This window comes from Tachypleus tridentatus, chromosome 7 (assembly GCF_004210375.1).
Source record: "Tachypleus tridentatus isolate NWPU-2018 chromosome 7, ASM421037v1, whole genome shotgun sequence".
Taxonomy (NCBI): domain Eukaryota; kingdom Metazoa; phylum Arthropoda; class Merostomata; order Xiphosura; family Limulidae; genus Tachypleus; species Tachypleus tridentatus.
The window spans coordinates 77,950,073-77,974,607 of NC_134831.1; the positions used below are offsets into that span (position 1 = coordinate 77,950,073).

The 24,535-nt window shown below is 34.3% G+C and overlaps 1 protein-coding gene across 4 annotated transcripts in view; it reads right to left on the reverse strand.

The window, feature by feature from the left end:
- Window positions 1–3,707: 3,707 nt before the first annotated feature.
- The window catches only part of LOC143256033 (uncharacterized), a 66,798-nt gene continuing 45,970 nt past the window's right edge, over window positions 3,708–24,535 (reverse strand). For 3 of the 4 annotated variants that reach the window (XM_076512614.1, XM_076512613.1, XM_076512615.1), the window contains exons 3-5: window positions 22,351–22,740; window positions 13,298–13,456; window positions 3,708–3,995 (exon numbers count right to left, since the gene is read on the reverse strand). In XM_076512614.1, the coding sequence (XP_076368729.1) occupies window positions 3,812–3,995; window positions 13,298–13,456; window positions 22,351–22,740 (733 nt within the window). In that variant the 3' untranslated portion in view covers window positions 3,708–3,811. The remainder of the gene's footprint in view (window positions 3,996–13,297; window positions 13,457–22,350; window positions 22,741–24,535) is intronic. The other variant, XM_076512616.1, reaches the window with a different exon arrangement.

The following is a 24,535-nucleotide window of genomic DNA, read 5'->3' on the forward strand; positions in this document are numbered from 1 at the left end:
GTTTCAGCCATCACTACTAAGGAAGTGGAAGTTCAAACGCTTTACTCGGTGCTTTTCTAAACAATTTAACCAAAGAAATATTTATTTCACACATACTGTAAGGAACGTGGACAACAAATGGATTTTCCTCAGAATAAATCTAGAATGCCTGGTGGTTAGAGCCCTCGGCTCACAATATGTGGATCACACGTTTGAATCTAATTACTAAACATGCTCGTCCTTTAATTCTGGGAGCATTATAATGTAATTATTCGATTAGAGTAGCTCATGAGTTGGCGATGGGTGGTGTTGACTGCCTGTTTTCCTTCTAATATATAACACCTAAATCAGGAATGGCTAGTGCAGATAACCCACGAGTAGCTAGCTGTGCGCGAAATTAAAAACAAAACAAATCGTCAAACTAGACTAAACTAAAACTTACGTGTGTATACATACATATATATGTGCCTTGCGTGGCTAAGTGGTTAGAGCGCCTGGTTCGCAATCTGAGAGTTGCAGGTTCGAACTTCAGTCCCACCACAAATGATCGCCATTCAGCTGTGGAGGCAGTAAAATATGACGGACGATCTTATTATTCGTTGGTAAAAATATAGCCCAAAAATTGGCGGTTGATAATAATGGCTAGCTGCTAAATTAGTGACGGCTTTGCGCGAAATTGAAATAAACAAAAATATATATAATATGTAGGTTAAACCTCGCATACTAAACCACAGGCGGACTTTTGCATTCATACAGCTTTAGAACTAGAAATATTACTAACCAGAAAAAAAAGTTAAACCACCACCGTTTTAAAGAAGCAAGAACTGAGAAAAATGGGATTCGAACCACATTAAACACAGGTGTGCAGAGCTATTTAAAACTTACAGAGAAGGTTTGATATCACATCCAGAAGGTACATTTTTAGAATATATTACAATGGACAAATAATTTTAAATTTTCCGAAATGCAAAATAACTGTGATTACAATACTGCGGCTCTACGATGTCTTCTGAACTCAAACAATGTCAACTCTGGTTAGACCAAAAATCATCTCTACTGAACTCAAATAATATCCACTTTGATTAGATCAAAAATCATCTCTACTGAACTCAAACAATGTAAACTCTAGTTAGACCAAAAATCATCTCTATTGAACTTAAACAATGTCAACTCTGGTTAGACGAAACATCATCTCAGCTAAGCTCATACAATGTCAACTCTGGTCAGACGAAACATCATCTCTGCTAAGCTCATACAATGTCAACTCTGGTCAGACGAAACATCATCTCTACTGAACTTATACAATGTCAACTCTGATTAGACTAAACATCATCTCTACTGAACTCGTACAATGTCAACTCTGATTAGACTAAACATCATCTCTACTGAACTTATACAATGTCAACTCTGATTAGACTAAACATCATCTCTACTGAACTCGTACAATGTCAACTCTGGTCAGACCAACACCACTAATGTTACTAAACATGCCCAATGTCAATTCTGGCTAGACCAACACTGTCACTAAGGTTTCAGAATGCTTAGTCATGTTAGTTACATAATTATTGTTATTATAGTAATGGGTTTACATTGCGTAAAAACAATTGTGATATAATGCACACGTTTCATAACATTTAAATTCAATACAAATTTACATATAAATTGTTGAAAATTTATCTCTTTGGTCACAATTGTTAGTTTGTAAAATAACCAAGCATGTCAACTAAATAACTATCGTTTACATAAATATCAATTTGTTTAATGTATTAAAAATTCTTCCACTTTAATCCGCCATGCTATCATATCATAAGCTTCACAAGTACTAAACCTTTTAGATAAATTGACAGTTGTTTAAAACAACAACTGTGTTAAGACCGTGGTCAATTTTTTTAATTGTGTAATAAAGCTCCACCTTGAGAACAAATACTTTTGCTTTCTTTGCCAAATCATACGTTAACATACAACACTGAGCTAGTAAAAAAACAACAACAGGTGAACCTTAGATACAGCTCCACCTCGAGAAAACATAGCCAGGTGGTTAAGGTGCTCGACTCGTAATCTAAGGGTAGCGTCACATCAAACATGCTCACCCTTTCAGCCGTAGAGGCGTTATAATGTGACAATGAATTCCATTCTCTGTTTGTAAAAGAATTAGAAACGACTACAGCAGATAGCCCTGTTTTAGCTTCGCGCAAAATTCAAAAACAAACATTGAAATTACAAAGTAGTTTAAGTCTTGTAGATAGATTAGCACCGTAATTACATTATTAAAGAGTATGCTGAACAAAAGCGAAACTTACAACAACATTGTGGTTTCATGTTAATATTACACCAAGTTCGTACTTGTTAAATTATACTGGTATGATGAGAACACCATAACAATTTTCGAGATTACAAAGTTACTGAAAACGTAACGCGTTGACTCTAACGTTTAAATATATCAAAACAAAATAATGTGATTTATAACATTAAAAATGATTAAATATGAGAGTTTCATGGCTACAACATTAGGTTTGTTCCATATTCAAACTAGTCACAACATCAATCGTTCCTTAGCCATACCTTTCTACAACGTCCAAATTTATCGTATAAAACAGCGTCGTATACTCACAAGTATTACAGTACGAAATTAAGATTTATTAAATTACAGCTTCAGGTACATCTTAACATTGACTTTTAGAAAGTCGCTGCAGTACTTACAACGTGTAATTCTGTATATTTTTATTAACAGCACCAGTTTTATCATTATGTTAAGCAAAAAACATTTCGGCCAAAATATTAAAACTAAACACTATTTTATGCTGTTAATATACTTAGTGTTACCTTATCCAATATTTGAATACAAAACTATAATCATGTATACCAATTCCTTCCTTCAGCCTAACTGTATCACCTTTGAAATTTCTCTGTTAATCTCTTCGTGGAATACTTGTTTGTGAGATTATTGTGTTCAATGAAAAAAGAAGGCAGAAGCAGTTGATGAAACAAATTAACTTATTATAATTAGACAATCTAAATTAGATACACATCATTGTAAACAAATAACGTAATGTGCTTTCATCACGTCTAAAAATGGCCATCCAAAGAGAAGAAGATATTGTACAAATAATTATAGAAATGATTTTCATGAGATCAGTTTAAAACAATGGAATTGTTATATTACAGTGTTTCTATAGTGCAGAAAAGAATTTGAAGAAAGGCTTAACAGTTTGTTCTTATATTTTTGGTCCATTTTCTGCTAGTTCTCCTTTTCAGTTGTATCTGATAAAAACTCAATATTCTGTTCTAGTTTGACTTAGGCAACTTGTAATTTATCTTTCTAGGAAAAATAGTTTTACCTTTAATCGTATAAGAAACTTGAGCAACTAAGAAAACCGATCCAATACAAATTAGTTAAATTCACCTTTAAAATAATTTTAGACAATACTGTCAAAACAACTATACATTCAGAATTTTTAGGATAAAACCGTATGACCTTCGAAACAGTTACATAAAATTATTCTGTTTTTGTTTGTTTTCCTTAATTTTATAAATAATTTTGAAGACTACTTGTTGCTGTCTAATGTGTGTTAGGAGAAAACGTAAAGTTTAATAATGGCTGATCGATCGACGTAATTAACTAGAGAACGTCCAACATTTTTTTATCCTGTCAGTTAGTCCTGACGTAGAAAGGGGATATACTAGAGCGTAGTGACTAGTTCCTATATAAAACGACCACTAAACCCAAAGATGTGGAAACTTTTATCAAGGATAACGTCAGGCTTGTAAAACGATGACCTAGGGTAAAAAAAAGGGTCTTGAAAAACTGCTGATAATATGAATAATAAAGTTCTTAGTTCTGCGTGATCAACATTAACTGACACACGCAGCAAGTAGGGACAAAGACCTGGTCTTGACTGGTTCCTTGACCATCGCCATCCAAGGTTACGAGTGACTTCTTGCTGTATTTCTGTTTACATTTACTTTCATACCCCGGGGGGAGCGAAATCTTGCTCGCGCATGCTTCTTCTGGGGAACTGAAAATAAATTGTAAAAGTTATAGATGAGCAATTTGTCGCAAAAACATTAATTTACATGAGAAAAAAACAAACTAAAGTTGAGTATAGGAATGTTGGCTTTGAGTTTCAGCCAGTTTTCATGTTTAAATTATATTATTAAAGGCCCTTTAATTATAATGTTAATTTATGCGACAGTAGTGTTTACGAAGTGCAAGTTCATTGTTGACCGAACAGGTTTTAAAAAATATTGACTTATAGATGATTCGTATTTTAACACAACGTGTCTATCTCCTTGTGATCAGATGTTAGTTAATACAAACAAACATTTTGACAATTTTACGCAATTTCGGGTTAGAATTAAGTGATTCAAGTTAATACAAGTTAACAGTGTGTTTATGCGGAATAGTACGCTATTATACCTTCATGCTTTAGGTCTATATTACAATTATCTTCCAAGACATATTTATAATACATTACAATTATTACAACACTACGACTACCCTACAGTATCGAACCTTTCTATCATGTGTGTACTGTCTGCGTTCTGTCATTTTATGTAGTAATCACTAAATTCTGAAACATAATTTAACAATTTCACGAAGTTTGATTGTTCAGGAAAATTTTAAGATATCAAAGTCAATAAACGGTAATGATACATTCGAAAGTATAATTACTTAATATTAGCACTAACTGATATCGTTAGACTGTTTGTTTGTTTTTTTGGAATTTCGCGCAAAGCTACACGAGGGCTATCTGTGCTAGCCGTCCCTAATTTAACAGTGTAAGACTAGAGGGAAGGCGAAACGCCTTAACCCACCTGGTCATGCCAGGCCGTAGGTGGTTAAGGTACCCAACTCGTAATCTGAGTGTCGCGGGTTCGAATCCCCGTCGCACCAAACATGCTCGCCCTCCCAGCCGTGGGGGCGTATAATGTGACGGTCAATCCCAGTATTCGTTGGCAAAAGAGTAGCTTAAGAGTTGGCGGTGGGTGGTGATGACCAGCTGCCTTCCCTTTAGTACTATATAACCCTCGAGTAGCTTTGCACGAAATTCAGAAACAAACAAACAGTTTAAGTTATACTTTCTTGTAAGCATTATGTTAGATCGATAAATCTCGGTCTATTTGTAAAAAAAAAAAAAAAAAAAAATACTGTTTTCACACAAACACACTCAAACGGACGTAACTTTATTTAATATAACTATACCTAAAGTAAATAATAATGCACTGATATTTATAATAGCATATCAAGTATTTAACAATTTTCATCATTTAGTGTATTACACCGTATTGCATGTTAAAAAATTAAACTCAAAAAACGTTTTTCGTACTAAAAAAACGTAGCTAAAAGTTGTTTATAGCAGTATATGAAACGAACCTAAGCTAAATTATTGTAAACTAAAGTAAATGTGTGGTTCTGATGATGGCAAATTTAGCTGATTTTGCAGAAACATTTGAATGTATGTACACAAAGTAATAAGCATATGGTTTTGAACGAAGTGCGCGTGTGTACTTTGGGCCTCAATAAGTCGGGAAAGCAAATATTGAAAACTCAGTATGTTACTAAAAATCCTCGGACAAACGCCTTTAAAACGATATGTGATCTGATTGATAAATGTGCGAGAAAAATTCCGGACAGACAAACGGAAGCGTATTATTTATATATGTGATATAAATATAACGTTGTGCGAAAAGTGAGCATAGCTTTTTCTATGTAATCGCCAGATATGCCAACCATTACGACTTGAGAAAATCATTACGATTTTGGTGCATACATTACGACTATACAGACAAATATTACGACTTGTTGCAACTCCCAAATTATTATATACTATATAGGCCTATACAGTAAAGTGATAAATTGTTCCCCAGGGCTTAAAAGGGGTGGAAAGAAAATTTCTAGTGAGATGCAAATAAATTTTGATAATAAATAAAAGACATAGTCCAAATGGCTACTTGCGATAATCATGTTTGTGCTTGAAATAATAAAAAATATTTGTATCTCCGACGTCTTCCAATAGTTTGAGTGCGGTGCTTCTCCATATGGATACGTGGGGGAATCCATAATTATGTCATCAGTGCTTGTCAGCCAATCAGCGCTCACGTAGATGGGTATTTCTCGTTTTCTAAGCGGCATAGAAACAGCAATGCGATCGTTCACAAGATGGAAAAAAAAGAGGCCTCGTTCACCAGATTCTCTTGTTTCTGACAAATCTAAAAGGACTAAAACTGTGAATCAAAAATTTAGGAAAGAGTATGGTGCAAAATATCCGGTCATCGCATCAAAAGTCAGTGACAGTCATGCGATTTGTACAGTTTGTCACATCGATTTTTCTGTGGCGCATGGCAAAATAAACGATTGTTCCAGACATACAAAATCGGCATCTCACCAATAAAAGGCTGAGGCGAAGACAAAAATGATGCAGATAATGACATTTATGAGTAAGAATTCAGAACATGAAACCATAAATGCAGAAGTGATGTTCACGCAATTCGTCATTGCTCATAATTTACCCCTAGCTGTAGCCGATCACGCAGAACATCTATTCAGAAAAATGTTCCCAGACTCTGATATAGCAAAAAAATATGGCTGTACTAAAATCAAAACTACAGCCATTGTACAAATATTGGGTTTTGAAGATGACAAAATGATTTCAAGCATATTTACTAACAGTGTTTACAGATCCACAGACATGGATGACTCAAAACTGTATCCAGTGGTTGTACGATATCTTGACCCTTTGCTTGGAAAAATTGTTTGTTCTCTTTTGACAATGGTGGAATGGAAAGAAGCTTCAACGGGAGAGAATATTTTCAAGCTTTTGGACCACGAACTGACAAAAAGGAAACTTCCATGGGAAAACTGTCTTAGTTTTTCTTCAGACAATGTCTGAGTTATGTCTGGTATAGGTAAAGGTTTGATGGGATACATCTCAAGACGACAAACTAGCATTTACTTCATGGGTTGTGCCTCTCACCTCATGAATATTGCTGGCCACAAAGATTCCAGGGAACTGCCCTGCCCAGTTTCTGATATGTTGATATATATCTACTATTTTCTGGACAAAAGTTCTAGCAGAAAACAACATTTCAAAGAGTTTCAAGGATTGCATGACAAAGAAACAAGAAAAATTCTACAACTTGTTAACACAAGATGGCTATCACTTGGGGTGTACCTCAACAGAATATTGGACGTGTGGAAGCCATTGAAAAAGTATTTTCACTGTGAAAAGGAAAAACTATATTCAAAAGGATCTAAACGTGCAGCTCAGTGAGGCAGCAAGACTTTAACAGTCAGGATATCCTCTCAGCCACACAGGGACACAAGACAACAGTTTCCAAAAGCAGACAAAGAAACATTTGATATAACTCAATATATGTTTAGGCAGTCTGACCTTGAACTAAAGAAGAGACAATCAATGAAAAAAAGAGAAGAAAACGAAAGCTAGCAAGGAAGTAACCAAGAAAAGTTATGCGCAAAGCAGGTTAGATAAGTTAATAGTTTTCTTGGACAACAAAATGAACTTGTTATTTTGTCTTTTTTCTTCAGTCTGCAATTCCTCTATTTGAGCAAGTCAATTTGACATTGCAAAGAGAGGGACCTTGCATAATGTGTAAGAATTCATGTTGCCTTCAAGATATTCTTACACAAATCTGATGAGACAGTTTCTATTGGAAATGCTGCCAAGGAATACATTGTTAAATATGAAAAGGATCTGGACCTGATCAGCTTCTACACCAGTGTCAAGAAATACTGTATTGCAGCTACAAATTACATGATGAAACATTTCCCTCTAAATGATGAACTTCTGATTCACACAGAGGTTGCTGATCCAAAACTGAAAGTCAGCAAAGATTTCTCTTCTCTACGCTTCTTCACAGACAGGAATCCTGTCCTTGTCAATACACATCAGCACGACACTATTGACAAGTTGGAAGGGCAATATTTGAACTATCAAACTGATACTTTCTCAGAAACTGTCCTTCAGTTGAATGTTGACAAGTGTTGGGTTCAGCTGTCTAAGTTGAGGATGGAAATGGCAACCAGAAGTATGACATTCTGTGTAGGGTTATGCTTGAAATTCTTACAATCTTCCATTCTAATGCTGACAGTGAAAGGATATTTAGTTTAGTGACTAAAAACAAAAGCAAATTCAGACCAAACTTGAGCACCTCAGTTTTGAGCAGTATTATCACACACAAGATATGTATACAGTCACATAGACAATGTTGTTATAACTCCCAACCATCCGGAGACATTCTCATGAAAGCAAAGGCTGCAACAGCTGCAAAACTATTACAATAAGCATCATAAACATGATATAAACTAGTCCTTACACAAAGGCTTTTTCTGGTTACTGTTTGTGCATGTTCAATGTTGTTTTACCAGTATGTTTGTTACTCTGAACTAAATAAGACATAATTTCAAAATACTTTTTTTAATTTATTTATTAAATACATAAAACACAGTCGTAAATGAGCTAGCTATAGCAGTAATAAATAATAATATTTAGTTATAATAACAATATAATAATAAACAGCTTGGAGCATTGGTTAGGCCTAGTAGCCGCAAATGATAACGGACTCTGTCTACAATCATTACGCTCGGTCATTTGAAATAGATAGCATCTCTGAATCGCTAAATGTGTGTCTGTCACGGTCTGTATCTCCGGAACAGTTAAAAATAGGAAACAAATGTACACATATATAAAAATACCTTTTTTCTGTTAAGAGTAAATTACATGATTTTTTTACAGTTTTTAAAATTTCACATCAGTAGCAAAATCTATCCGTCAATTTTTGTTCAAATGTGTTGAACGGTCAATCTGAGGAAAACGTACTGAGAACAAAACCAAAATGTTTCTTTCAGTGAAAGAGATTCACGACAAAAATAAAAACAGGACTGATTGAAATAAATATTTCGAAGATAAAAGCAAGAACTATTATATTCATTAAAAATGCTTAAAATAATTGGAATTGTCGACGTATCTTTCTCAAGCCAAATGTGCTTACTAAATCGAGTTTTCTTAGTATTTATACGCTCAGGCATCATAAAGTAATGGAACTCTTGCTTATATGATACTGGAAAAACTTTTTTTATTACGTGATATGCGACCCCCAACTTCGCGAAAGTTTCATCCTGCGTGCATGTAGATTAACAACAAGGATCACGAATTTCCTGTTTCACTTCTGTTTCTCGTCACGGAGAACGTTATTTTTCTCCATTTTTCAGCGTGCAGATAAGACATCAATGAATATGTCAAACGCGGATCTAATACGCTGGCGTCATCTGTATAAATATAACAATACTGTCTGTTGTATGGCCATGTAAATACTTCGCAGGGTGTGGTTGGATCTTCACCAAAATTGGAATGAAGATTCATTAAGTCCATGAAGAAATACCTTCAAATTTTCAATTTTGCATTTTGCTGTTTTTGCGGTTTTTTAACACCACTTTGCCCCTATTTATAGATCTTTACCATATTTATAGATCTTCTTTGGCATGAAGATTTGTTGGGTCTACGAGGAGACACATGCAAATTTAAGGTTTCGCATGTTGTGTTTTGCTGTTTTTATAGGCTTGGTTGGTTTTACATTATATTTAAGGGAAACAACTTTTCATGTCCCAAGATAATCTTTCATAAATCATAAATTTACATAACTTCCGTCCAGGATACAAGTACTCCAGCTAGTGTTCCATAATTAAGTTACTTGGTGTTTGACAAATGAATACGAAGATATACTTTCTTTTTTTGAGTTTCATGTATAACACTTAGTTTGTGTTTTCGCAAATAACTGAAAAAGATGGTGCTATTCTACAACTAAATAATCGTTTTTATTAGCTTTTTAATGGTTAGAAAAGAAAGGGTTAGCGAAGTGTTATGTATGCGGTAAATGTTACAATTGTGTTATTAGTGAATTATATAAATTGACGTTAGAGTGACCTAAACTTATTATGTGTAAGTCATGAACTAAATGTATTTAATATTCCAAATTTGGATGCTCTTAAAACCTGACTTTTATACAAAATTGTTTCTGTTTTAACCTCAAACTTCATGTGACTTTGTCAATTCTGACGTGTTTCTGCAAGTCGGACAATTAAAAGTGTGTGATTAACCCAATGTCAATGAATTCAAAAGGAGGCCTAACACTTTTCAGGTCTAATGAACAGAAAGTGGCTGTTCAATATAATGCAAATAAAATTTAGAATATCTTATGACTAACTAACAGGTCAAGTGGATGTGATATGATCGTTTAAAGATAACGTGGTCCTAGGTGAAAGACAGGTGAAGATCATGTCTTCATCAGTGATTAACTGAGCCTAGTGTAGTAGGAATACTATTTAACTTACTTACGGAACAAAGAAGCGCCTTTTTTTTTTTTTTTTTTTTTTTAGGAACCTGACATCAGTATACTCAGGACTTCATAGTCCGTCATAACAACACCTTGAACAAATGAAAGACATTACACAGCTCCAACAATGTAACTTCAGAGTAAATTTAAGTATAAGAGAAATATGTTACTATTTAGACTTGGATAGCAGGACAATACAGGTAATACACAAAAATTATATGTTTTTTGAAAATAGTGAATAATAATAAACAATTAATTAAACGAATAACAGAATTGTACAAAAGCGGCAAGAAATGTAATAAATATTCTAAACATTCTGTAAGATGTGTCTAAAACAATTAACCCAATATTAATACAAAACTCAGAACAACACAAGCACATAGAAAAGACCGTAACAACTACATACGACAATTCAAGCCGTTAACATCAATTAAAGTAACTTGTATAATGACTTAGCGTTTTGTAATAAAAAAGAAACTAACAACAGTGTATGACCATTCGAGCCATTAGGAACAAACAATATAACTTATCTAACGGCTTTGTATGCTATAATGTGTTTGTTTGTTTGTTTTGAATTTCACACAAAGCTACTCGAGGGCTATCTGTGCTAGCCGTCCCTAATTTAGCAGTGTAAGACTAGAGGGAAGGCAGCTAGTCATCACCACCCACCGCCAACTCTTGGGCTACTCTTTCACCAACGAATAGTGGGATTGACCGTCACATTATAACGTCCCCACTTCTGGGAGGACGAGCATATTTGGCGCGATGCGGGCGCGAACCCGTGACCCTCGGATTACGAGTCGCACGCCTTACGCGCTAGGCCATGCCAGGCCCCATTATGCTGTAATACCTATTGTATATCTAATAAATGAGTTATCCAACTTAACTAAATATTCTCAGTAGACACATTTACCGTGAGTGAATAGACTATATTGTATTATTTGAGATTATGTTTATAGATAGGTTAATTAATAGGTTATAATTGTGTTGAAGATACCCCACCCAATGATTACAATACTAAGTATGTCGCTTATGGTAACAGAGCAGATAAAATGCAATTAACTAATTGTATGTTTCTTTGGTGTCGTTTAAATCTGATCAACTGATTATTTCATTGTATTTGTATATAAAGTTACGGTATTTATTGTACTTAAGAAGTAGTTGAAATCAAGTTCTTGTATATTATTTATAACTGAATTATTGTGATCGTTAGTTATGTGCGACATAATACTTTATAACCATTGTTCCAACAGTTACCTTGAGAGTTTATAGTGCTAAATATCGGGGTTCGATCTCGACAGTTCAGTTAGAACAATAAGTAGTTTTGTGATTGAAAAAATAAAGAAAGAAATTACAGGTTTTCTTATTTGGGTTTATGGTGTTTATCCTTAACCCACACAACTAACTTAAGGTAACTGAAGAATAAGTAATGTTTATCACTGAATTTATTCATAAAAAATATTAACTAAAATGAAGGTTAGAATTATTTGTCATTCATATGGCGGAATTACTGGTTATGAAATTTAAAAAAAGGCCATTAAGTAACTAAATTACCTAACAAGATATTTTAGTAAAATTCCACCATTTACTAAATACATTTTAATACATATTAAGGGCCCGGCATGGCCAAGCGTGTTAAGGCGTTCGACTCATAATGCGACAGTCGCGGGCTCGAATCCCGTTCGCACCAAACATGCTCGCCCTTTCAGCCGTGGGGGCGTTATAACGTGACGATCAACCCCATTCGTTGGTAAAAGAGTAGCCCGAGAGCTAGCGGTGGGTGGTGATCACTGCCCTCCTCTAGTCTTACACTGCTTTATTAGGAACGGCTAGCGCAGATAGCCCTCGAGTAGCTTTGCGCGAGTTTCAAAAAACAAACAAACAATATACGTTTAATTGACTGCGTTAATGTTAGGGCCTGGCATGGCCTAGCGCGTTAAGGCGTGCGCTTCGTAATCTGAGGGTCGCGGGTCGCCAAACATGCTCGCCCTCCCAGCCGTGGGGGCGTTATAATGTATCGGTCAATCCCACTATTCGTTGATAAAAGAGTAGCCCAAGAGTTGGCGGTGGGTGGTGATGACTAGCTAGCTGCCTTCCCTCTAGTCTTACACTTCTAAATTAGGGACGGCTAGCACAGATAGCCCTCGAGTAGCTTTGTGCGAAATTCCAAAAAAACAAACCTTATTAAAACAAAGTATTGAACATTTTGTTGGAACAAGGGAATATTACAAGAGTTTGTATCTTATTTCTTTAAAAAAATACTTCTGTAATTAAAAACAGTTCATTGCTAAAAGAACTGTGTTGTTTAACTGATCACCATATAAAATTAAATATTTAATCAAGGAAGTTAAAAGTAAATGTGTAAATTGTTTGAAGTAAAAGTATTGGCTTCGGTAATTGCATCAAAGGAAACCGTGGCGCCATCTAATGAGAACAGCTTTTCTAACCACTACTCGTTATTTTTCAAGAAATAAATCAAAGTTTTGTTACGCAAAATAGCTCAGAATGACACACTTCTAAATATTTACAATAACCTGTTATGGATCTTTTCGAATTAAATATATTATACAATATAAAATCATATAAATTTCTTAAGAAGAAACTTTTTAGCACACGTTAAGAACATGTACTAACGTCCCAGTGTTTGAGTAAAATTTTCATAACGTCAAGTGTTGGGAATATTTTGGATTGCATCCGAATTCTCACGATTAGCTCATTTCGTATGTTGCACAACAAATCTCATTCCATAGATGAAACCAAAGGTTTTTATGTCAGTTTGGAGTAAACTTGAATGATGCTATAAGCTTAGTTCTGTAATGGCACTTATCTCAATCCTCTACTTATCGAAAGTTCTTATCGGTGACAAATATAATTCACTAAGAACTTATTCGCAGTTATTATTAGTGATAACTTCAAAGAGTCCTGCTTTGTGTCCATATAATTTTCTATAAGTCCAATATTTTCTCACCTGCAAACATCGACTCTGATGACCTGTTTAAATCGAGGATCTCTGTCGGGTACGTTAATTACAAACTTCCACTGTGACCGATCTGTTAGGCCAGCTTCTGGAAGAATGAACATTGTTCTAACTGCACACAATGGTTCTTCGTCTCTTTGTCTGCGACTTCTACAAGAATAAACAGTATTCTTGCAACACTTGTACTAGACAAAAGTATTCAATAACAAAATCATATAGTAATTATGTGCCGGTACATTAAATACAGTTAGCGAAAGGCTTTTGTAAACTAAAATTTTACCACATTATGCTACAATTTATTTAGAAGTTAAAATTTCTTAATGTAAAAAAATTACTTTAACAAAATCGGTCAACATTTTATAGCGGAATGATAATGCATTATTATATATTACTGTCATAGCCCTTAAATAAAATCTATGGAAATATTTCATTTCTATAATAGACAATAAACATTTTTCGCATTTAGATTTTTTATTTCTGTATTTAAGAATAAAAAAACTGTTTATTTCAAAACACTGCATTTGGTTTTGTAATTTGCTTTCAATAAAAGTAAATCTTACTTTATCACAGAAAACTATACATAAAAAAACAATCTTTTATTTCCAATATTCCATGTAACGTACTCCATTTCTTGGCTAAAAAAATCAAACAAGCCATGGTACCGAAAGAGACAGTACTGTCCGTCTTGAAATAAAAGAACACGCTGAGCCACATTTTCCTTAAATGAAAGCCAGTACATTAAATATCTGGTAGTCAACGCGACATTGCAACATGGTTTCGTTCATTTCGTCCTTTAGCTGTTATCCAATAAAAGAAATCATTGTCCGTCAACGGTATAGGATTATATTGCTTTATATTGCATGAGAACAGCCAATCAGTTTATATTATATAACAATCCATATACCACAAATAATTGCAAATCGATGCCCGTCATAAAGAATGTTACACAAAAAACTATTAGCGGAAGTATTTCTAGTTCATTTTGTCACACCTACCTTCATAAATACATTTATAAAATTATTTGACATTATCGAGCTTTCCCGTTAGAACTATTAATCTTAACGTACACTCATTATAATCATCGACTTAACCTTTTGCTAGCCTTTGTAAGGTCATTGATAATTGAAAGGTCAACACACTCCAGTCCGAGCTAGCAAACCTTCATTCAAAATTCATTCAAATTGAATTAATATTTCTAATTTTGTTGAAGTGAAATATTATTTAAAATAACATATCTTAGCTGATAATTTTAAATCAGGTTTGAGATACAATAGAATACTTACCACAACAGTATATAAAAGGTTGTTTGTCAGTCAGTATTTGATTCAGAGACCCTAGTGGCTCAGCGGTGAGTCTAAATGATTATACCTTTAAAAAACAGATTTCGATACCTGTAGTGGGCACAGCAGAGATAGCCCATTTTGTAACTGTGTGCTGGACAAACAAATACAAACAAACTTCATAGATAATTGAGTGAAAAACAAAAAGTCCATGCAGAGAGGGTTGACTAAACATTGATTAATATATAATTGAGGAAAACTTACCATGTCGTTATATCCATTCTCGTGTTGGATGTAGAGCTGAGAGTAAATTTCATTTATTAGAATTGACCGATTACGGTGTATGAGAGAAACAATATACCTTACTAGAGAGGACTGAGATAAACAGGATCAGTATATCCTAACTTATGTGAAGTCCGTTAATCAAAATAATTAAAGGACAATCACAATTTCTAATATTATAGTTAAGGCAAGAGAAAATTATTAATTCTTATTCAAACAAGATATACGAGTGTAAAATATGTGATCAGGAATGATAATGATTGGTCATTCAGTCCTACTGGCCATTTAGTAGATATAGTTTTACACGTTTAAAGTTGGCGCCATTACAATTCAATAAAATGTATGCTTACCACAAAAAGAACTCCTCTAAAATAATTCTTTCAGAGGCATATTTAGTGTCAGGAGCCACTATACGGAACGTGATGCATATTCCAAGAGCATCCCATCTTTAGTGTCAGTGATAACTAGATGGAACATGAGGCACATCCACAAAGCATCCCATGTTTATTGTCAGGAATCATTTCATGGAACACAATGAATGTCCCATGTTTAGTGTAAGGAATCACTAAATGGAATGCGATGCACGTATATAGATTCGATGGGAGTGATCCAGTGAACATAAAGACCTCTCCATTTGGTTAACGTTTAGCACGTGAGGATGGGTGTTATCACCAATTAGGATGACGTTAGGGCTAGTTGCACCAGAATATGGTAGTACAGAGGACCATGAGATATGCTCCCTAATACAAATGGTATTACTATGCCATTCTAAAGAATATAGAGATTAATACATTTACTAATGCTTACGGGCCCGGCATGGCCAAGAGTATTAAGGCGTGCGAATCGTGATCTGAGGGTCGCAGGTTCGCATCCCCGTCACGCCAAACATGCTCGCCCTTTCAGCTGTGCCTGTGATTGTTGATTGAATTCCTCACCTTACTTGATACAGAAATGTCTGCAGTGGTATAGCTGTCTCTGTGATTGTTGATTGAATTCCTCACCTTACTTGATACAGAAATGTCTGCAGTGGTATAGCTGTCTCTGTGATTGTTGAATGAATTCCTCATTTTACTTGATACAGTAATGTCTGCAGTGGAATAGCTGTGTCTGTGATTGTTGATTAAATTCCTCACCTTACTTGATACAGAAATGTCTGCAGTGGTATAGCTGTCTCTGTGATTGTTGATTAAATTCCTCACCTTACTTGATACAGAAATGTCTGCAGTGGTATAGCTGTGTCTGTGATTGTTGATTAAATTCCTCACTTTACTTGATACAGAAATGCCTACAGTGGTATAGCTGTGTCTGTGATTGTTGATTAAATTCCTCACCTTACTTGATAGAGAAATGTCTGCAGTGGTATAGCTGTGTCTGTGATTGTTGATTGAATTCTTCACCTTACTTGATACAGAAATGTCTGCAGTGGTATTGCTGTCTCTGTGATTGTTGATTGAATTCCTCACCTTACTTGATACAGAAATGTCTGCAGTAGAATAGCTGTGTTTGTGATTGTTGATTAAATTCCTCACCTTACTTGATACAAAAATGTCTGCAGTGGTATAGCTGTCTCTGTGATTGTTGATTGAATTCCTCACCTTACTTGATACAGAAATGTCTGCAGTGGTATAGCTGTGCTTGTAATTGTTGATTAAATTCCTCACCTTACTTGATACAGAAATGTCTGCAGTGGTATAGCTGTGTCTGTGATTGTTGATTAAATTCCTCACCTTACTTGATACAAAAATGTGTGCAGTGGTATAGCTGTCTCTGTGATTGTTGATTAAATTCCTCACCTTACTTGATACAAAAATGTCTGCAGTGGTATAGCTGTCTCTGTGATTGTTGATTGAATTCCTCACCTTACTTGATACAGAAATGTCTGCAGTGGTATAGCTGTGCTTGTAATTGTTGATTAAATTCCTCACCTTACTTGATACAGAAATGCCTGCAGTGGTATAGCTGTGTCTGTGATTGTTGATTAAATTCTCACCTTACTTGATACAGAAATGTGTGCAGTGGTATTACTGTCTCTGTGATTGTTGATTGAATTCCTCACCTTACTTGATACAGAAATGTCTGCAGTAGAATAGCTGTGTTTGTGATTGTTGATTAAATTCCTCACTTTACTTTATACAGAAATGCCTACAGTGGTATAGCTGTGTCTGTGATTGTTGATTAAATTCCTCACCTTACTTGATACAGAAATGTCTGCAGTGGTATAGCTGTCTCTGTGATTGTTGATTAAATTCCTCACCTTACTTGATACAAAAATGTCTGCAGTGGTATAGCTGTGTCTGTGATTGTTGATTAAATTCCTCACCTTACTTGATACAGAAATGCCTACAGTGGTATAGCTGTGTCTGTGATTGTTGATTAAATTCCTCACCTTACTTGATACAGAAATGTCTGCAGTGGTATAGCTGTCTCTGTGATTGTTGATTAAATTCCTCACCTTACTTGATACAGAAATGTCTGCAGTGGTATTGCTGTGTCTGTGATTGTTGATTAAATTCCTCACCTTACTTGATACAGAAATGTCTGCAGTGGAATAGCTGTGTTGGTGATTGTTGATTAAATTGCTCACCTAACTTGATACAGAAATGTCTGCAGTGGTATAGCTGTCTCTGTGATTGTTGATTAAATTCCTCACCTTACTTGATACAAAAATGTCTGCAGTGGTATAGCTGTCTCTGTGATTGTTGATTGAATTCTTCACCTTACTTGATACAGAAATGTCTGCAGTGGTATAGCTGTCTCTGTGATTGTTGATTAAATTCCTTACCTTACTTGATACAGAAATGCCTACAGTGGTATAGCTGTGTCTGTGATTGTTGATTAAATTCGTCACCTTACTTGATACAAAAATGTCTGCAGTGGTATAGCTGTCTCTGTGATTGTTGATTGAATTCCTCACCTTACTTGATACAGAAATGTCTGCAGTAGAATAGCTGTGTTTGTGATTGTTGATTAAATTCCTCACTTTACTTGATACAGAAATGCCTACAGTGGTATAGCTGTGTCTGTGATTGTTGATTAAATTCCTCACCTTACTTGATACAGAAATGTCTGCAGTGGTATAGCTGTGTCTGTGATTGTTGATTAAATTCCTCACCTTACTTGATACAGAAATGTCTGCAGTGGTATAGCTGTGTCTGTGATTGTTGATTAAATTCCTCACCTTACTTGATACAGAAATGCCTACAGTGGTATAGCTGTGTCTGTGATTGTTGATTAAATTCCTCACCTTACTTGATACAGAAATGTCTGCAGTGGTATAGCTGTCTCTGTAATTGTTGATTAAATTCCTCACCTTACTTGATACAGAAATGTCTGCAGTGGTATAGCTGTCTCTGTGATTGTTGATTGAATTCCTCACCTTACTTGATACAGAAATGTCTGCAGTGGTATAGCTGTGCTTGTAATTGTTGATTAAATTCCTCACCTTACTTGATACAGAAATGTCTGCAGTGGTATAGCTGTGTCTGTGATTGTTGATTAAATTCCTCACCTTACTTGATACAGAAATGTCTGCAGTGGTATAGCTGTGTCTGTGATTGTTGATTAAATTCCTCACTTTACTTGATACAGAAATGCCTACAGTGGTATAGCTGTGTCTGTGATTGTTGATTAAATTCCTCACCTTACTTGATACAGAAATGTCTGCAGTGGTATAGCTGTGTCTGTGATTGTTGATTGAATTCTTCACCTTACTTGATACAGAAATGTCTGCAGTGGTATAGCTGTGTCTGTGATTGTTGATTAAATTCCTCACCTTACTTGATAGAGAAATGTCTGCAGTGGTATAGCTGTGTCTGTGATTGTTGATTAAATTCCTCACCTTACTTGATACAGAAATGTCTGCAGTGGTATAGCTGTGTCTGTGATTGTTGATTAAATTCCATATCTCACATTATGTAGAAATGTCTTCAGTGATGTAGCTTGTGTAACTCTTGATTGAATTACAGTGAAGTACCTGATTATAATTGTTACAATGGTGTTCTATTGATTATTATGTTACTCATCATGTTTCAGTAGTAGTTAGAAGAAAAATTAAGAAAAACGTTTTGAATTAATCTGCAACAGAATTAACATTTGAAGTAACGTTTAATGTTATTGATAATATATATTGTGTAAAAATATAGTAAATTTATGCATCGTTGTCAAGTAATTATTGAAATAATCCATATCTTGTTTGTCTTACAAAAAAGACAAGTAAATTACATTTACTTTCTTATACGGTTTACGTCATTGTTTTGATGACATTTAAATGAGTATATGACGTTCCTTTTCTAGCTGCCCATATATTCAGTTTACTTAATGAATATAAAGTATTAATACAACTGTACAATGAATAGCTACGTATACTACAGCACCAACATGTCATCAGAGATGCAGGCCTTTATATCACAGGAGATCAAGTATAGCATCTGTAATTTGGTTTCAGGGCAAATTTCTATGCAAAGCTTTCACAGCTTGGCTTAAAGCTGGTAAATTTTACAAAAAGTATTTCCCCAGAGAATCATACATCGAGATCACTGGACACAGATCTTTAAAGAATGGAACCTTTATTGCTTTCTTTGAATGCGAAATATAACCCAGAGCAGCTTCCTCATCAAGCATTACAATTAAGAAAGGTACCATCACCATCATGTCAATAATTCATAAACAAAATCTTCTCGCATTTCCAGACAAACTTTAGAATCAAAGGATATTTTGTGGGCTATGTTCATCCCAATTATTCGATCACACTGCGATGAAAATGTGTGGTTGTTTCTGAAAGAACATATATAGTTTGGTAATATTAATTACATTGCTATGAGGGTGTGTGGTGCTACAGTAAAAAAACGTTTGTCACTTGATGTCCATTTTTAAGTGAATTATGCAATGTAATTTATATAGTTATAAATCAATGTTCATTTGGTTTTTCTGTTTGTACTTAGGTCCTAATGATCAGACTTTAAAATATTTATTAACTGAGACGTAAGTCTATTCTCTTAATTTTTCATGTTACAGGTGAGAGTCTCGCCACAGGTAACTACAAATCAGTCACACTGCTCATCACAGTAATGGTGAGATAGTGTGACTGTTTATCGAATTATAATCCTTAACTTAGTATCGAATCCACTGGAAGTGTCTGTCGCTGTGTGGCTGTTGACTGAAACAACAAACTAAATGTATTTTTACGGGAGTGCATAACTGAAGCACAAACAGTAAATCTGGCTTGAAAATATTAAAAACATTTTTACGAGCAAGTATAGGTGTTTCTAGAACAATATATGTGGTTTTGTAAATTTAATAACGTTGTTATAAAGATCCATAGCAGTTGATGAAACAATATACCTGGCTTTGTAAGATGAATTACACTGTTGGAAAGGTGGATGACTGTAACTAAAACAATGTATGAAGTTTGATAAAAATAATCAAATTATTACGAAAAGGTATGACTGAAACTGTAAATGTCTATCCTGGTAATATTAATACTTAATTAAGAGAGGCTTGAATGTTGTTGAAAGAACACATCTGGTTTATCACATTCAATTACATAGTTATGAAGTTGGATAGTTGTTGCGAAAACAGCATGTCTGACTTGGTCAAGTTAAATACATTATTATGAAGATGCACAGTTGTTGCTGAAATAGTAAACCATTGCTTAGTAAGATTAATTACTTTGTTATTGAACAAGCATACGCAGCTTGGTAAAACTAAATACACTGTTATGGACGTTGTTGTTTTTTTTCTCTTGTTGAAACAACATACTTGATATGGTAACATTAAACATATTGTTATTAAGGTGTATAGTTGTTGTTGAAAACTAAATACACTGTTATGGACGTTGTTGTTTTTTTTCTCTTGTTGAAACAACATACTTGATATGGTAACATTAAACATATTGTTATTAAAGTGTATAGTTGTTGTTGAAACAACACACTTGATATGGTAAAATTAAACATATTGTTATTAAAGTGTATAGTTGTTGTTGAAACAACATACTTGATATGGTAAAATTAAACATATTGTTATTAAGGTGTATAGTTGTTGTTGAAACAATATACTTGATATGGTAACATTAAACATATTGTTATTAAGGTGTATAGTTGTTGTTGAAACAATATACTTGATATGGTAACATTAAACATATTGTTATGAAAGTGTATAGTTGTTGTTGAAAGAACATACTTGATATGGTAACATTAAACATATTGTTATGAAAGTGTATAGTTGTTGTTGAAAGAACATACTTGATATGGTAAAATTAAACATATTGTTATTAAGGTGTATAGTTGTTGTTGAAACAACATACTTGATATGGTAACATTAAACATATTGTTATTAAACATATTGTTATATTGAGGTGTATAGTTGTTGTTGAAACAACATACTTGATATGGTAACATTAAACATATTGTTATTAAAGTGTATAGTTGTTGTTGAAACAATATACTTGATATGGTAACATTAAACATATTGTTATTAAGGTGTATAGTTGTTGTTGAAACAATATACTTGATATGGTAACATTAAACATATTGTTATTAAAGTGTATAGTTGTTGTTGAAACAACATACTTGATATGGTAAAATTAAACATATTGTTATTAAGGTGTATAGTTGTTGTTGAAACAACACACTTGATATGGTAAAATTAAACATATTGTTATTAAGGTGTATAGTTGTTGTTGAAACAATATACTTGATATGGTAACATTAAACATATTGTTATTAAGGTGTATAGTTGTTGTTGAAACAACACACTTGATATGGTAAAATTAAACATATTGTTATTAAAGTGTATAGTTGTTGTTGAAACAACACACTTGATATGGCTGATTGTTTATAATTAAGCACAAAGCTACATAATGTATCGGGTATCGAAAACTGGTTTCTAGCAGTGTGAGTCTGCAGACATACTGCTAAGCCTCTGAATTCACTTGGTATCGTAACATTAGCCATATTGTTGTGAGACTGTATGGCTGTTGTTGAAAGAATGTACTTGGTATGGCAACATTAAACATATTAATATGACAGTGTATAGCTATTGTTGAAACAATATACTTGGTGTGGTAACACAAAATATATTGTTATGAGAATGTATGGCTGTTGTTGAAACAATATACTTGGTGTGGTAACATTAAACATATTGCTATGAGAGTATATGGCTATTGTTGAAACAATATACTTGGTGTGGTAACATTAAACATATTGCTATGAGAGTATATGGCTATTGTTGAAACAATATACTTGGTGTGGTAGCATTAAAGTTACTGTTAATAGAGTTAATAGCTGTTGTTGAAACAATATATTTGAGGTGGTAACATTAAACATGATGTTATGAGAGTGCATGGCTCTTGTTGAAACAATAAATTTGTTATGGTAACATTAAACATATTGCTTTGAGGGTCTATGTCTGTTGTTTAAACAATATACCGAGCTCAGTGGAGTGAACAAGAGTGGCATGACGTTGGCTGTATGTTGACTGACGTACCTGTGTCGGTTATTAGGACGAGAGAATAACGATGATTGGCTGTTGGCTGAAACAACAGATCTGTGTCGGAAATATGGACGACAAGGGTATGACGATTCGTGGCGGTTGATCGACACAACATACCTGTGACGGTAATACGGATGAGCACGTGACGGTGCATAACCTTTACCATACCCTTGGTTATGACCATAGTAGTTCCAGGGGGGATGGGTTGACTTTGGGTTGTCATCGCTCATTTCGTCATTGTGTTCGTGTTCATCAGAGTCCGGTGGCTCATCAGGAAGAAGACTTGTATTCGGTTCAGCGTCCCCGTTTCGTTCGTCAAAGAAGACCGAAGTAAAATTGAAACGCTTTGCTTTCGTGCCTGCCACCACGTGAAATATGTAGTCACTAGGGAGAAAAGTAGTTGAGCAATTAGATGTGTTTCGTAGGCATCTTCCATTATAGCGTCTTTTATTGGAAAGACATACATTTGTAGTTTACCATCTTGAACACGTGTGCAAACTATTACTTAATAATTATCGTTGTAAAGAATTGTTTTTTATTACATTATTATATGGCTTCAAAGAAATAATACGTTTTTGTTGTATTGTTGTGATTGAATTTATTTTAAAAAAATCATAAAATTAGTTGAATAAATAAATGGATGGAATAACTTTTCTCAATTGGTAGTTTGCAATAAAACTCACATCAAAAGTTTGTTCACTCTTTGCATAGTCAAATTTTTCAATTATTTTCACAGAATTATCTAATATCCACATAGTACTAAAAATATTTAACATCCCAGTGACGAGTATATCATTGAACTTATGACTTTAAATGTACGGAACATCAGTTATAGTCCAAAGAGGTAAGAAAGAAGTAAAATATGCTCGCCCTTTCAACCATGGGGGCGTTATTATATGACGGTTAATTCCACTATTCGTTGGCAAAATAGTAGCTCAAGAATTGGCAGTGGGCGGTGATGACTAGCCGCCTTCTTTCTAGCCTTACACTACTAAATTAGGGACGGCTAGCGCAGATAGCCCTCATGTAGCTTTGCGCGAAATTTAAAAAGAAACCATACAAGAAAGAAACCAATGTTTGGTCAATCAGGGATTCCAACATCTTGATCATAAGATACATTATTAGAGTGAATTGTTGCTTTTTTGTTATTCGACCGCTTTTGGACATTACGATAATCCCTATCACTAAAAACAATTATAATACAATCTATGGAATACGTATGTGTTTTGCATAGCTTTTTGAGAATGGTGTATAAAAGACAGGAGTTCAACGAAAAAGAAAAAAGTCCTGGGAATGTAAGAGTGAAAAAATAATCCGAGAAAGAAACGAAGTTGAAAAGTAATGTGCTGTCAATAAGAAACATAGCTAGCTCTTAATCTCTGTGCTGCTGATTATAGTAATGAACATAAATTTGTTATTTCATATTGGAATCAGTAAATTCCTGACAGGGATAAGTGGAAACCAAATAAAGGGAAAGCGAAGCGCGAGTACAGCACGATCGTAGAAAATGATGTCAAAGCGATCTAGAACAGGGCTCATAGCATTTTAGCATATACTCAAATGACTTTGGAGACAGATTCATCCTTCAATTAATGTGCTAACTAGAGTAACTGTAGACAAAAACTTTCGTGTGTGTGTGTTTTATTCTGTGGTTATTGAGGTCAAAATATTTCAATTATTTTATTGTTTCTAATGATATTGTGGTTCATTAGTTAAACATTTTAAAACCAATTATTATTATTAACCAGGCATTATTAACCAATACCTCTGAGCAAGAAGTTTATATCAGTTGACCATCAGCTCTGATAAGTTGATAGACTTATAAGTTCCTCTATGAATATATTATGCGTTTTCGCGTTGATTATTCTCTTGGGATAAGATGTGATAAACTGATCACATACACAGTTTATGCTGACGACAAAAACTAAAATATGTGACAATTTGCTAGTATAGTTTACAGAGTGTTACACGTATCATTTTGATCAATTACAACTTATTTTTGTGTAAGTTCTCGCCGTGTCGTGCAGTAACTAACCACCCATTATATAAACTTCAATAAGTGACAAGACTTTACTGTTGCTCCAGTAACCTCTCTCTGAAAGCAGAACCAAGTAAACACAAAAAAAACCAACGCTAAGTTGAAGTCGTTACAATAACAAAATATTAGGATAAGAGAGCT